This window comes from Aedes aegypti, chromosome 2 (assembly GCF_002204515.2).
Source record: "Aedes aegypti strain LVP_AGWG chromosome 2, AaegL5.0 Primary Assembly, whole genome shotgun sequence".
NCBI lineage: Eukaryota > Metazoa > Arthropoda > Insecta > Diptera > Culicidae > Aedes > Aedes aegypti.
In genome coordinates this window covers 61,728,691-61,744,270 of record NC_035108.1, presented here as the reverse complement: position 1 = coordinate 61,744,270, position 15,580 = coordinate 61,728,691, and the positions used below count along the sequence as shown (strand labels likewise).

General features: G+C 44.5%; 1 protein-coding gene across 1 annotated transcript; it reads left to right on the top strand.

Moving 5' to 3' along the window:
* Positions 1 to 10,546: 10,546 nt before the first annotated feature.
* Positions 10,547 to 10,909, top strand: LOC110676899. Its single transcript, XM_021846529.1, has one exon. It carries the CDS (start codon positions 10,547 to 10,549, stop codon positions 10,907 to 10,909), a length of 363 nt encoding a protein of 120 aa, XP_021702221.1.
* The last annotated feature ends 4,671 nt before the right edge of the window (positions 10,910 to 15,580 follow it).

The following is a 15,580-nucleotide window of genomic DNA, read 5'->3' as shown; positions in this document are numbered from 1 at the left end:
TACACCCCCGACCCACTAAACCATTTTCATTGCCGCCAAACCCTTCGTCTCTCCGGGACCACCAAGAAGGCATTGCTTCGGAGAGGGGCTATTGCACATCGCATCCTCCAGGTTAGCTGCGTAGCCATGCAGCAACGAACATCGATGACACGCTTAGGGGGGTCCACCAAGGTAGCATGCTGGCGCTTTGCCAGCTTCCCAGGTGGTCCTCACCTCCCGTTGTCCGCTGAAAGCGGGCAGGGTCGACCACTACGCCCGCGCCCAGCTGCACCGCAGGTATCAAGAACTGATACTGCGGGCTTCGCAATTTGACCTACTGAAGGCTCAGGCCCTATCAGCTAGCACCAGCTGGGATTGCTGACGAAGGGGCCTCCACCTGCCCCGAACAACCAGAGGCTCGTACCAACCCAGTAGGCCGGCGCTACGGCAGCAGCGCTACCAGGATGTTCTCCCCGCGGCCACTTAATCGCTGTAAGGGTCGATTTCGACCGTAGGGCACCGGTATGACCTACGTAGCCGACTGCGAACCCTTGGACCACCTGTTGTTTAGCGTCTGCACTAGCCACTCCTCGAGTCCACTCGCCACTCCTCGAGTCCACTCGCCACTCCTCGAGTCCACTCGCCACCTCTTTTGCAGTTCCAAGACGATGTGGGTGATAGCCGATGAAACGGCATTCCAGCCAAACTCGTCTTCACACATCCTCTGGACCAAATTGTCCGGAGTCGTGTCCCGACCGCATGTGGCTAACATGCGGTCACGCATTGTGCGGAAACGCGGGCACACGAACCAAACGTGTTCCGCCGTTTCCTCTAAACCTGCACAAACTGGACATTCGGGAGAACCCGCATGACCGAAACGGTGTAGATACTGTCTAAAGCAACCATGGCCCGAAAGGACCTGTGTCAGGTGGAATGTTATTTCCCCATGGCGCCTATTGACCCAGATATCTAACCTCGGAATCAACCTGTGAGTCCACACTCCCTTGGTGGAACTGTCCCACGCACGCTGCCATTTGACCATGGAGGCCAGTCTGGCAGTCCTGCGTATGCCTCTTGTGCCGCGCATTTCGAAGCACTCTATGTCTTCCATGATAAGGATACCAATAGGCACCATACCGGTGATGACGCAGAGTGCATCATGTGACACGGTACGGTACGCGCTCGCAACCCTCAGGCACATTAGCCTATAAGTACTCTCTAGCTTGCTACGGTAGCTCTTGGTACTTAAGGCCGTGCCCCAAGCCGGGCCACCATACCTCAGTATGGACGAGGCGACACTGGCCAGAAGCTTTCGCTTGCTGGCGTACACCGCAGAGCTATTGGACATCATCCGGGACAGTGCCACAATAGCTGTGGAGGCTCTCTTGCAGGCATAATCGACGTGGCTACCGAAGGTAAGCTTATCGTCGATCATCACCCCCAAGTGTTTGACGGAGCGCTTCGAAGTGATCGTGCAGTCGCCTACACTGATCACCGCTTGCTGCACCGACTTTCGGTTGTTGACAACAACCGCCTCAGTTTTGTGGTGAGCCAATTCCAGTTTCCTGGAGCTCATCCACTCCTCCACAATTGCGATCGAGTGGGCTGCAGTCAATTCCACTTCTTCGATCGATTCACCGAAGACCTCCTGCGTAATATCGTCGGCAAAGCCAACGATGACCACACCCGCCGGGAATTTTAATCTCAACACCTCGTCGTACATGACATTCCATAACACCGGGCCCAGGATGGAACCTTGCGGGACTCCTGAGGGTATGTGAAAGCACTTCCGACCCACCTCTGTGTCATAGACTAATACCCGATTCTGGAAGTAACTTCCGAGAATCTTGTACAGGTACTCGGGTATCCCCAGACGCAGGAGCGCATCGGCAATAGCCGCCCAACTGGCACTATTAAATGCGTTCCTTACATCCAGAGTCACTACTGCGCAGTAGCGAATCCCCCTCCTCTTACGCTGGAGTGCTATCTCAGCGGTTTTCTTAACCGTCAGAATAGCGTCTACGGTGGACTTCCCTTTCCGGAAGCCGAACTGGTTGGTTGAGAGACCATTTACACTCTCAGTGTACCTCAACAGTCTGTTGAGGATGATCTTCTCGAGCACCTTCCCCGCCGTGTCAATCAAGCATATTGGTCTATACGCCGACGGGTCACCAGGTGGTTTCCCCGCCTTTGGCAATAGTACCAGGCTCTGCCTCTTCCACGCATCTGGAAATACTCCCTCGTCCAGGCATATCTGCATAGCAGATCTGAACATACCGGGAGCCTCCAAGATTGCGACTTTGAGGGCCAGGTTTGGAACTCCGTCTGGAGCTGGTGCCTTCCCCATGCTGAGGGATTTTGCAATCCCTACAAGTTCCTCGTCGGTTACCCTATCCTCATCGCCAGCCCCAATCCCCAGCTGTCCTACGAAAGGAGGCCATGGGCTAGGGTTGTGGCGCGGAAAGAGCCCCTCGATGATCCCCTCCAGCATCTGTGGAGATTGCTCCGTAGGAGCAATTGCACCTCTTGTCTTCGCCATATCGATCCTGTAGGCATCACCCCACGGATTCACGTTGGCACTCTGACAGAGTCTCTCAAAGCAGGCCTTTTTGCTTGCCCTTATCTTGGACTTCAGCGCGAATTTGGCAGCGGTGAACACCGCCCGTCGTTCTTCACGCTCCTGCTCGGTACGTGCTCGCTGCATCCGCCTCCTGGCCCGTAGGCAGGCACGGCGCAGGTTCGCAATTGCTTGAGTCCACCAGTACGTCGGTGGTCTCCCATTTCTAGGGTGGACTTTCCTAGGCATGGTCGCAACGCACGCACGCGAAAGCACCGCTACCAGTTCGTCCCCGCTTAGGCCGAGTAGGTTACGCTCACGACGGAGCGCCTCCCTAAGTACTTCGTCATTGAAGTACGATGTCTTCCACCTACGAGGGCTTGGCCGTGACCTAGCCGCTTCCTCTACGCGCTGCCACCTGTTGTTGTAGTCGATACTGTAGCGAACCGCCAGGTGGTCGCTGTGAGTGTAGGCATTGTCTATCCTCCAGTTCGAACTACTCGTTAGGCCAGGACTACAAAAAGTAACGTCGATAATCGACTCCGCTCCGTTACGGCTGAAGGTACTTTTGGTACCAACATTAGCCAGATCGACATCTAGCACGGCCAGTGCCTCTAGCAGGATTTGACCTCGCTGGTTCGTGATACGGCTTCCCCATTCCACGGCCCAGGCATTGAAGTCACCCGCTATTACTACTGGCCTTCGCCCTGTCAGCGCGGTCGTCATACAGTCCAGCATCTGCGTGAACCGCTCGGTCGACCAACTCGGAGGCGCATAGCAGCTACAGAAGAGGACCCCGTTTACCTTGGCGATCACGAAGCCCTCGTAGGTAGTAGACACCAACTGCTGGATAGGGTATTTACCCGTTGTCCATATCACCGCCATTTTTCCGGATCCATCCACGACCCAGTTGCCGTTGCCGGCGGGTACTCGGTATGGGTCCGATATGATGGCGATGTCCGTCCCCCACTCAGCAACTGCCTGGTACAGCTGAGCTGCGTCACAGTGGTTCAGGTTCAGCTGCGTTACCTGCACTGTGACTTTTCGTTAATGGCTCGTTTGAAGGTCGGGCACCTTGAGCCTCCCGTTGGATGATTGTTGTTCACGGACTTGCCGGAACAAATCAAGCACTTGGGAGGGTTCTTGCAGCCTAGTGCCTTATGACCTTCCTCACCACAACGCCTACACAACTTGGTCCTATCAGGGCCTTTACAGCCCCAGGACTTGTGTCCTGGTTCCCTACACCTAAAGCAGATCACCGGTTGCTCATGTATGTTCAGTGAGCATACTGACCAACCAACCTTGTTCTTGCCTACCTTAGCGGATTTATTTGCGTCCGCCACAGGTAGGTGTACTAAGGCCACCTGAGTACCTGCCGGACCTTTCCGTAGCTGAACGGCAGCGGTGGGCACCTGAATCTCGCACTGTTGCCGCAGTGCTGTGACGAGCTCTTCTGCGTTGGTGATCTCGTCAAGGTTCATCACCTTCAGAGTCATTGACTGCGTCAGAGCCCTCACTTCGACAGATGGTATGGTTACCTCTAAACGTTCGCACCATTGATCCCTTCTAACACACTTCCTGCAACGCTACGATGCCGAATCCACGGTCCTTCAGAACGTCGGCGAGTATGCGTGTGCTCCCGATGAAGTTGAGAGATTTACAGTTCCACGTACCGAGCTTCCAATCGCTAGTCCCTTTACGTCGCTGTGGTCTTCGCCGATTGTCCCGGTTCGTATTCTCTCGTTAATTATTCGTTGCTTGATTTTTTTACAGCTGGCTTGCAGGGCCTGACACCAACCCCCTAGATTTCCGGAGGACCATTCCCCCTAAATGTTCGGAGGACCATAGTGCGCAGTTTAGCTTCGAGTCTTTCTCTGGCACTCGGACGGTGATCAGCCGCCCCTGACATGGGGAACAGACGCTGTTGTGAGCCGCTCCTAACATGGAGTACAGACGCTCAAGGTTTGCAGAAGCAAAAGCAAAAGCAAACCCCCCCTTCCCTGTCAGCATACGACCAAAGTTCCCACCGGGGGTTGGTTACCCGATCTTCCCTAAGGTTACTCGTACCCCGGCCAGTACCGCGAGGAGGTAGGGATAAGAGTTGCTGGGCAAGAGGCTAAGGACCGCACAAAGGGGTCTATTTTATTCCTTCAGGTACGCGAGGTACCAATGGTACGCCATGCCCAGCCATTTACCAACCCCAAGGAGTTTATACTGCTTGAAATTTTTAAATTATATTCTACAGTGCGTTAAGTCCAAGAAACAGTTGTCAACTAGCCTGTTCATTCGCCTTTTTGGGCATATAAGGCTGTTATACCGCAAATATAGGGCATGCCAACTGTTTAATAGCACTATATTGGCATGCAGGGCGATTGAAAGTACTATTTGGTAACTAGGGAGAAGCAGGTGATCTATATGAGACAAGTTCGAAATACTTCAGGGCGTTGCCACAGCTTGAAATTTTCAATTGGTGTTCTACAGAGCATTAAGATGCACACCAAATCGACATAGGATTCAGGTCAGGCGTTGATAGAGCTAGCATTTCTTTTCATGTTATACAGGGCTTCAAGATGCACTTGAATCACATAGGATAAGGTTAAATTGATCCAGGACGTTTAAATAGGTTGAATTTTTCAATTGATTCCCACAGGGCATCAAGATGCAGCTAATTTATATCAGAGAATTTGTTTATATAGAGAAGCGCGGATTCTGAAACCAAAGATTCCAATTGAACCGTCAAAAGTGGTTCCAATCGAGCAAATTCAAAAAAACTCAAAGAGATGTTACGCAAAAGAGACGATGGATGTGTGTTGGAGAAAAGCACAAAAGTGACCTTATTGATAAGCTTGGTTTCTTATGGCGACTGACAGGATGACACGCACACTAAAATTTTGTTTGAATGACCGCAATTGTTGATAGTCATTGCAAATATTGTTTACAAACCAAGTCAAAATCCTTTCCGCGTTTCTCTAGTATAATCATATTCTCTGATTTATGTTAGATAGGTTCAAATTACTCCAGGGCGTTGAGACAGTTAAGAACTTACGATCGATACCGGGGATTAAGATGCACCTACTCTACGTAAGACAAGGTAAAACATGTCCAGGGGGTTTATTTATCTTTTCACATTTTATTGGGACACAGGGCGCTGAGATAAAGCTGATTTTAAATCTTAGAAAAGATGCATTACCGTCGAAAACAAATAACCAACAGCGAAATTCAGAGACGCATCATTGCTGAAAATCATGCCCACTTTAGACTCCGCATACCTCTTCGATCGAGCAAAGTTCGCCATCGCACGGAGTGCAGATGGAAGACGGAACGTGGAGAAGGCGGATGAACCATGAATAGCACCAGATGCTGGACCGGGCTTGTCACCAGAATTTCGGATAACAACTCGGTGAAAATGGTTCTCGGAATCAATCCGATCGGCACAAGACGACATGGTGCGCAGCGAACAAGATGGGTCGATCAAATTGAGGAACATCTGCGGACCCTTCACAGAATGCGTGGCTGACGACGTCTTCTACGTACAGCAGAGGCCGAGGTGTACGAGTTTACTGACAAAAAATATTGGAATCTGTTAAGTATTCGCTGAGTAGTGAGGGCTTTAGTGTTTTTTTTTTTTGCTTCCACTCAGGCCGATACGGGTTAATGTCTAACTAGCACAACAAATTATATATTCCAATGTCGATTGGAGGAAAATTAGGGCAAATGTAATTTAATTTTACAACACAATCGGCCAACCACGGTTTTGCTTTTACACTTACATAGGCCGAGTTTATCGATGTAGTTTAGATGGCAATGTTAGTACGCAATTTGTCAGACCGTTAAAATCTAAACAACTCATCATGAGGCAATCATTAGTCAATGTGATCGTGCCAAGATGGTTTTCGAATTGTAATTCAATAGACTCTCATATTATCGAATGTTTCTTATACTATTTCAACTGTTTTATAGATTGGTACTTTTTTTCCTTCTCTCGTCAGGATCGAGCATCACATTTAACAACGTTCTTCAGAATATTTCCATGGATAATTCTACAGTTAAGCGTAGTTCGGAAAAATCGATCATTGACACCATTTGGTCCCCTACGGCAGATACCTACGAGAGTCACGAAGTTGTCTTAATGCCATCGATCAGATTTATTATCTCGGATAGTGACGTGTCTGAGATCATTATCGGCAACTGGGATTTGAAAGGCACTGCTATTACAATGGAAATGTTGGTAACAAATACTTCTATCAGAAGCCTCCCGTCCAACATTAACAAGTTGGTCCAACTGGTAGAAATTAGATGGACTTTAAATAAACTCGGTACATTAGACTTGGATACTTTGAGTGGACTTGAAAGGCTCACAACTGTCGCCTTCAACGTTTGCTTTATTCATGAGGTTAAAAACTGCAAGCCAGTGAAGTTACCATCTTTAACTCTTTTGGAACTATCGAATAATCAAATCAGTTACATCGACACAAAACTGTGGGTCATGCCCAAACTCAATGGTTTATATTTAAACAATAATCGACTCAGTCAACTACCTCAACTAAAACAATTTCCTTTGCTAGACACTCTTGATCTCCAGGACAATATAATTTCCAATATAAATCTTTCCGACTTAGGTATACATGCTCAAATATTTGCTCAGACTTCTCCTCGCCAGGAATCATATTTTTCACTTAGGTACTAGCGGCTTCATACATCTTCCCACCCTGAAAATCTTTGATCTAGACCGAAATCGTTTACAGCACCTTGATGTCAGCAAGTGGAATTTTCCAAAGTTAGCTTACTTAAATGTAAAACACAACCAGCTGCGTATAATTGAGGGCTTCGAATCGATTGCCAGCCATCTCGAGTGGTTCCTATTCATCGGCAATCCTTGGGACTGCGAATGGGTACACTTTGCCATGGTAGACCTGGTGGAGCAATTTCGATCTGAATGGGCAAACAATTGTATTTTCTAAGGGGTATGAATGTACTATTCCGGAGGTTAATGACGAATAATGAATCTTATTCATAACAATGACTGCTTACTTTTTATTTTGCTTTTTGTTTTTTTTTCACACTCCGGAATGATAAGTCAATCGCTATCCTGGATTCAATTCAGTTTGGAATATGGATGGCGCTCGCATCCACTGCGATCCAAATTTTATACTATAATTGCGATCAATTGGGCTTATTCTTGTATTCTTGCCGCGTAACTGTCCGTTTTTGACCCAATTGATGAAATTTTTGGAATGGCAAAAATTGAGAATTCCAATGCCAACATGTCTTATTATCAACTACTCAAAAGCTAAACATTACATATACTTTGCAATTGGATTAAATGGACAAATTAATGTGAAGTTTGCGAAAAAGTTAGACGTCTTCTCAGTGAGAATCGATCTCACGACTCCCTGATCTCTAGTTAGGGCGCGTTACCTCTACGCCATGACAGGACTCACTAGAGATCAGGGAGTCGTGAGTTCGATTCTCACTGAAAAGTCATGTTACTTTTTCGCAAACTTCACATTAATTTGTCCATTTAATCCAATTGCAAAGTATATGTAATGTTTAGCTTTTCGGTAGTTGTTAAACTTCCACTCGGCTGGTTATCCGTAAACCACGATTCATTATTAAAAACAAGTATGTCTTATTATGCAAACCTATGACTGCACGAATTTATTCAGAAAATGTGGATATTCTGCAGGTGGATCATTTGACCCTTCGCAAGGAATGTCTGAATATCATTGCATTGAAAATTAGTGATAAAGGAAACAGCGGAAATACCCCCAATTAGAATAATATAAAAAAAAATCTTCCTTCCAAATAGCTGTATCATTATAGAACAAAACAAAAACATCATTTATTGCAAAGTAATATCTTTTACATAATCAATCATCACAAATGATCTATGTCATTCATGTTCGAAACATTATCAGCTAGAGATCTACCAACTTCATCCTCATCTGGCCAAACTGAATGTTGCATCGCTGTAACAATGTCACTGTTAGTAGAAGATCTGGCCTGCAGCACTTGAATCCGGTGCTTAATGCGTAGTCCAAGGATAAGCAGCTCATTCACCTCGTTTTCCAATGTCGAAAGTTCCGGACCGGAAGAACTTGATGATTGAATGTGGCGGTAATTCATTCATTCGGCGTTCACGTTCATGCGCAGCAACGGGATGTAAGTAGTTAGCCCAGAAAGAGTTTGCATGTTCGTTGAACTATGCACCATGTTGTCCTCTTTAATAGCAATAACAGGCTTAACAATTCTCCATGTCCCTTGCAAAATGTCTTCAACTGTATCTCCGTATATGATCTCCGACGCAAACTGAGCTCCAGAAGTCTCTCCAACGAACTTGCGTTTGAAGAAAGTAGCGCATAGTGAGAGATTTGTATGCTTCACACTAAGCTCTTACGGTAAATTTCTCCGTAATCTCAACAGCTGAACAGTTCGGTGAAATAAAACACCGTAATTCCGTCGAAATTTTACGGATTCCGGTGATTTTTCACCGAATACTGTAAAAATTTACCGTACTCCGTTAATTTATTTCACCAAACTGTTCAGCTGTTGAGATTTTACAGGAATTCGTAAAAAAATTAATAATTTATATTTAATAATAAATTTACATTTATTACATTTGGCTTGAATGCCTTCAATGTGATTTTTGAAAGTTCAATTCTTATCTAGCATGAGCCCTAGATACTTAACTTCATCTGACCAATTTATTGGAACCCCTCTCATCGTGACAACATGTCTACTTGAAGGTTTCAAATAAAGAGCTTTGGGTTTATGTGGGAATATTTTTAGTTGAGTTTTGGAAGCATTAGGAAAAATCTTCCATTTTTGCAACTGTGAAGAAAAAATATCCAAACTTTTTTGCAATCGACTGCAGATGACACGCAGACTTCGTCCTTTGGCGGAGAGGCCTGTGCCATCCGCAAACGAGGATTTTTAGCATCCCTGAAGTAACTCAAGTAAGTCATGTGTGAAAGTATTGTAAAATATTGGTTCCAGAATGCTGCCTTGGGGAACACCAGCTCTTGCGGGAAGTCTTTCAGACTTGGAGTTCTGATAAATAACCTGAAGTGCACGATTTGACAGATAGCTTTGAATTATTCTAACAATGTTTGTTGGAAAATTAAAGTTTATTCTTTTAAATTTACCATCGAACCTTCGAACCAAACAGTAGGAGTGATAATTTCACCTTACGCATTATATAACCTCAATTATTTTCTTCGGTTGTCATTTACTTTGTTTATCACGCGTGTAGTGTTTGTTATTGAGAGTTATGGTTCGGACTTACAAAAGAACGTCGGAACGGCAGAAGTGATCAGGAACGGCCCTGGAAGCAGCCATAAATGATGTCCACCGGAACGGAACATCCATCAGTCGAGCCGCCAGAAACCATGGAATACCACAGAAAATGTGACACATTTCAAGAATTTGCAGAGCTTGTAACCGGCTATCTTGATCGAGGATTCTTGTTTTGGATAAATCGAATCGGTGATCATTCTCAATCGCTGTGTAAGTTTGTGCTCCATTCAAATTAGAATTATGTGAATTAAGTTATTATGTCCGAAATTTATTTGTAATTGCAGTGTAATGTTGTTAGCCGTTCAATCAATGTTTGTCCAAACCCACTTGACTTAAAAACAAATCAATGATGTAAGTAGTATTAATTAATTATTCGGACTTGACTAGACAAATAGTATATATTTTTTGTAAATTGTAGTTTGCCCTGAAGATGAGCAAATAAATGCTCGAAACGTTGGCTTTAATCAGAAAGATTGTTTATTAATGTAACCCGTGGACCGAAATTACGCCAATAAATCTCAGAATCAATCTAGACGGTCGATATTCCATCAAAACATAGATGAAAATGTTTCAGGTTCAAACAAAACACTCGAAAGTGTTTGCTTTGAGGGTTGACGTCAGGTGGGATCTGTAACATCAGCAGAAAGTGGTCTGATGTCCACTGCATCCAACTGTATTGAAATCAGGAAATCAGGACAGATACTTCCACCAATGATGATATTTCCCAGGGCTCGATTGACCGACAACTTGAAGAAAAGTGCTCCACCAGACACGAAATTTGTCTGCAACTTGTCTAGTTGGATGATGATTAAGGAGTTCAACAACTGGTTCGAGCATTTTCTACAGCACACTCGTCCAACGATCGATAATCCGGTCCTATTGATTCTGGATGGACACAACTCACACATCAACAACCTTACGTTCGTCGAAAGAGCCCGAGAATCGTTCGTCACAGTTGTGTGCTTGCCTCCTCATTGCAGTCACAAATTACAACCTTTGGATATGAGTTTCATGGGGCCGCTTAAGACCTCTTTATCACAGGCGATTGAGGATTACCTTAAAATCTCATCCGGGTAGAGTTGTGACACTCAACGCAGTCAGCCAACTTTTTGGATCGGCATTTGTGAAGACTTCCAATGCAAATGTCGCCATCAATGGATCCCGTTAGGCAGGCATCGGCCTTCCTCAGTAGAGTGGGTAGAGTCCGCGGCTAAAAAGCAAAGCCATGCTGAAGGTGTCTGGGTTCGATTCCCGGTCGGTCCAGGTCTTTTCGTAATGGAAATTTCCTTGACTTCCCTGGGCATAGAGTATCATCGTACCTGCCACACGAGATACAAATGCGAAAATGTTCTTCAGTTAATTCGAAAAAGCTATCAGTTAATAAATGTGGAAGTGCTCATAATAACACTAAGCTTAGAAGCAGGCTCTGTCCCAGTGACGTTAATGCCAAGAAGAAGAAGGCAGGCATCGTTCCATTGAACAGGTATATTTTCAATAACAACGATTTTGTACCAGCTAATGAGACAGATGTCCTACCTGACACTGATCCCAGGGAAGAATGATCCCACATGCACTGATCAAGATGATGAAAATGACGATGAAGAGCCTTCACTGAACTATGACGATACACCGGCAAAAATGCAGTGTAGTGTGAAAACCTGTAATATCAGTGACGATCGGTTCCTATGGAAGTGCGAGTTTTGCTCCAAAAACTACCACGCGGCGTGCATTGGAGTACAACGGCACCAAGAGTGTTTTATTTTGTCCTACATGGTACCTCTATGTGACGATTGTCAACATAATTTGAAAACCGGCATTGACACCCGCAAAGTGCTGCATCAACAGCAGCAGCTAATTAATTCAATTAGGGCGCAAACTGACGCCAATCTTCGAATAGCTGCTGATCTGAAAAAGCTCAGCGCAATGGGTGAATTATTTGACCAAATTGAGCTTCAGCTCAAGGAATCGGTGCTGTGCATTAACAGCAGCACATCGTCGAGCGTATCAAATGCTGTATCGGCATTATCGCGTGTGGCCGAAAAATATTCAGGAAATACAAATGATATGCCCAGCAACGATTTGATTGCTATAAAAAACCATTTAACTGGCCTTTTAGATATTTCAATGAAATCTACAAAACAACATATTGAAGATTTTGTTGAGGCGTTAACGGTGGATCTGACTGATGAATTGAAAAAGATCTGTACCGAGGTTCAGTCGTTGAGCAGCCTAACCATTGAAATGGCTGCTCATTGCAATGAACATAACGCTAGCATTGGTACTGCCCGATTTGTGGAAAATGAGTCATCGCCAAGCCTATTACAAGAGTTGGCTGAAACTGCTGATTTAAACTCTGGTACCGCAGGTTGGCGTTTACTTGGAACTAAAAAAGTTTGGCGTTCGGACTGGACGGAATATGACAAACGTCAGAAACGCCGTGCACTACAGCAAAAAGCCAAAGAAAAGGCCCAAAAGCGGAAGAAAGCAAAGAAAAGCTTCAACACTTCTAAGAGCACGACAAATACTAATATGAACAACAAAGAAAAGCCGTTAAATGTTTTACCAAACTTTATGAACTATAACTACAGTCACTTCAGGGGCAGAAGTAACGGAAAGTGTGATCATGACAACAGCCAAAAACCAAAGGTGTTCATAAACAGATGTCGAAAAGGAAACAATTTCCTTCCACCTGACAGGGAGCTTCTGGCTGTAGCAAAGGATCGATACTCGAGACCGCCAACGAACTACCCACCTATACAATTCCAAAGGGGGGAAACTCTAAACCCCTATCCAGTCTGTAATGGTCAACAACGTCACGTTCCCGCCACCAACCAACCAACAAATTGGATGGAGCCGAGCTGTCCTTCAACATCAACTGCATCATGCTAATCGTGTGGATGTACTAGGTGTCGCGACCGGCCAAATTCTCAAAACCTGGTAGATCTGCCATGTTACTTCCAGGCAGTTGCTGATAAGCAAAGTAGCTAACGGAATCCACTTCCGATAGTTTCCACCTGACAAAATCGTTGCCGACCAGCGAAAGCGATTCCACTCACTCCCGTCTTACAGTCGGATCGTTGCCAACAAGCGAAAGCGATGCCACTCGCTAGCGTCTTATTGTCGGATGCCGCAAGCAAAACAGTCGACCGCACTCTCAAACGGTGACTGCTGCTTCTTCCGGATCGATGCCAACAAGCGAAAGCTATTCGTCTTACTGTCGGAGCTGCTTCTTTAACTGGTTACTGCTGCTGCTGATGTGACTTGTAACACGTCCGCCGAAAAAGTCAACTGAAATCTTTCTGCGGTGCTCTATTTATACTAGTAGTGAAGTCGCGATTGCATCATCTCCCCTTCTCCTTTTTTTTTAACCAATAAACACCGCGCGACCCTGAACCAATGAGTGGATGGTAGAAGTCAATGGAATTAGGGATGTTCATTGTTTTCTCTTTCGTCGACAAAATTGAAATTCGATTCAATTTTTGTTTTCTGTTTTCTTTTTTTTATTTTTTATATATATATATATATATATATATATATATATATATATATATATATATATATATATATATATATATATATATATATATATATATATATATATATATATATATATATAAAGTTACCATATTCATTTATTTGAAAATTTATGCATTATTATTATTTCCTAGAGCATATATTCAAACGAATGTTCTGAATTAGAATAATCATATTACATATTTTTTTTTAATTATTAATATTATTCCAACATTTATATTTTGTTTATCCTGTCTCTACAATTCATCCCGCCTCTACTCTTCATTCATAAATGTTATACAAAACCATATCTTTCAGCTTCTCCGGAATCCTTATTTCTCGTCTTGAACGTTGTCTAGTGGAATCACCATACCCGGCTCGTTTCTGCGTTTGTTGTTTGGGTGGAGAGATATCTGTGTAGAAAATACATTATTATTAGAAAACATCGCCTAACGCATTCAATTGAACCTTACCATTTCTCGTGCATCCTGTTTCGTTAGTTTCGTTCAATATACGGTTTCCGTCTATGGGACAGACTGTGTTCCGTTTAGGGTCTGGCTGCGGTTCATCTACATAAACATTTATCGTTAATACAAGATCATGAGCTAGAGAAAAAATTAAAAAAAAAAACTTACTGGCAAGAGTTATCTGGGTACTTGTTGATGCATCCTGGCTTTGCGAAGTTTGCTCATCAGTTTTATGGTCAATTGCTCTCTTTGCATCAGCTACGTTTCTTGAGTATATTACTCCCCGGTCGCTTTGAACGATCAATTTAGATCCATCTCTCGCTATGATCGTAAACTTTTCAGATCCAAAAGTGGGATCTGATTTGTTTCTCTTTATTTGTGACAGAACTACTTTGTCTCCAATCGAGAGATCGGAGTGTTTAGCTCCTCTTCGAAAATCCGCATGATTCTTACTGATAAGTTTGGACAAAGCATCTTTCTCTCTGACGTCTTCACGATCTACTTCCGATTGACTATCAATTTTCCACAGGCCAGGAAACGTTCCTCTATGTTTCCAGCCCACGAGTAACTCAAATGGCGTTACGCCGAGTCTTGATAGGGGCCGCACTTTATTGTGCATATGAACATAATTATTCAAAGCAATTTTCCAATTCATATTATCCAATTTAGAGGCTGCCAGTGCTTTCTTTATGCCTTCGTTTTGGCGTTCGACAGCGCCATTGGATTGTGGGCTGAAGGGAATTGACTTCCGAATCTTGACGCCTCTGTTCTCCCAGGTCTCCACAAATTTGTCGCTTTGGAAGGAAGGACCGTTGTCGCTTTGCAGGGTTAGCGGGTAACCCCAAACAGCAAATATTTTGTTCAATGCCTCGATAGTGGAGTCTGCATCAATGCGGCGCATTTCCAAAACATGCAGATAACGTGAGTAGATATCTATTACCACAAGAAACTCTCCGAATCCAAACTCGTTGTTACTAAAAAAATCAATTTGTAGAATCTCCCATGGACCGTTTGGGAGATCCCTGCTGGTGAGAGGAACTGGCGGGTGCTTTTTCGATAGCAAAAGGCACGTCTCACAATTTTTAATGTAGTTTTCAACAGCTCTACTCATGCCTGGCCACCAGAAATGCTGCCGTATTATCCTTTTGGTTGAACCAACGCCCATGTGACCCTGATGAGCCGATTGTATTGCCTTAGTCCTTAAGGCATCAGGGAGCACAATTTTATCACCTTTAAACACCATGCATCCAAGTGTTGTTAGTCCTTTTGCCTCTGATTCGTACTTTTTGAGTCCAGTCTCCCACTGATCTGTTTCAATCGACGTCCTAACTCTTGTCAATTCATCATCATCCTCTGATAGGAGTTCTATTTCATCCCAACATATTTCCATTGCACCAGCATCAATGTAGAACAGTAAATGTTTCTCATCTGCTTCTTCATCAAACGACTCAGTTGATTGTGCCTGTTGAACCAATCTTGATAGCGCATCTGCTACATTCATGGTCCCTGGAATGCTGCATACCTTGAAATTATACGGTTGTAACCGTAACGCCCATGACTCAGCACGTGTTACCGCCCTTTTGCCGATCCTATGCAGTCCACCAAAAATAAACTCATTTGACTCTGCATCTGTCCTCACAATGAAGTTTATACTCATGAGGTACATGGAAAATCTTTCTACTCCCCAGACCATTGCTAATGCTTCCTTTTGGGTCTGGGGGTATTTTCGTTCCGTATCCGTCAAACTTTTGGAAGCACATGCTATCAC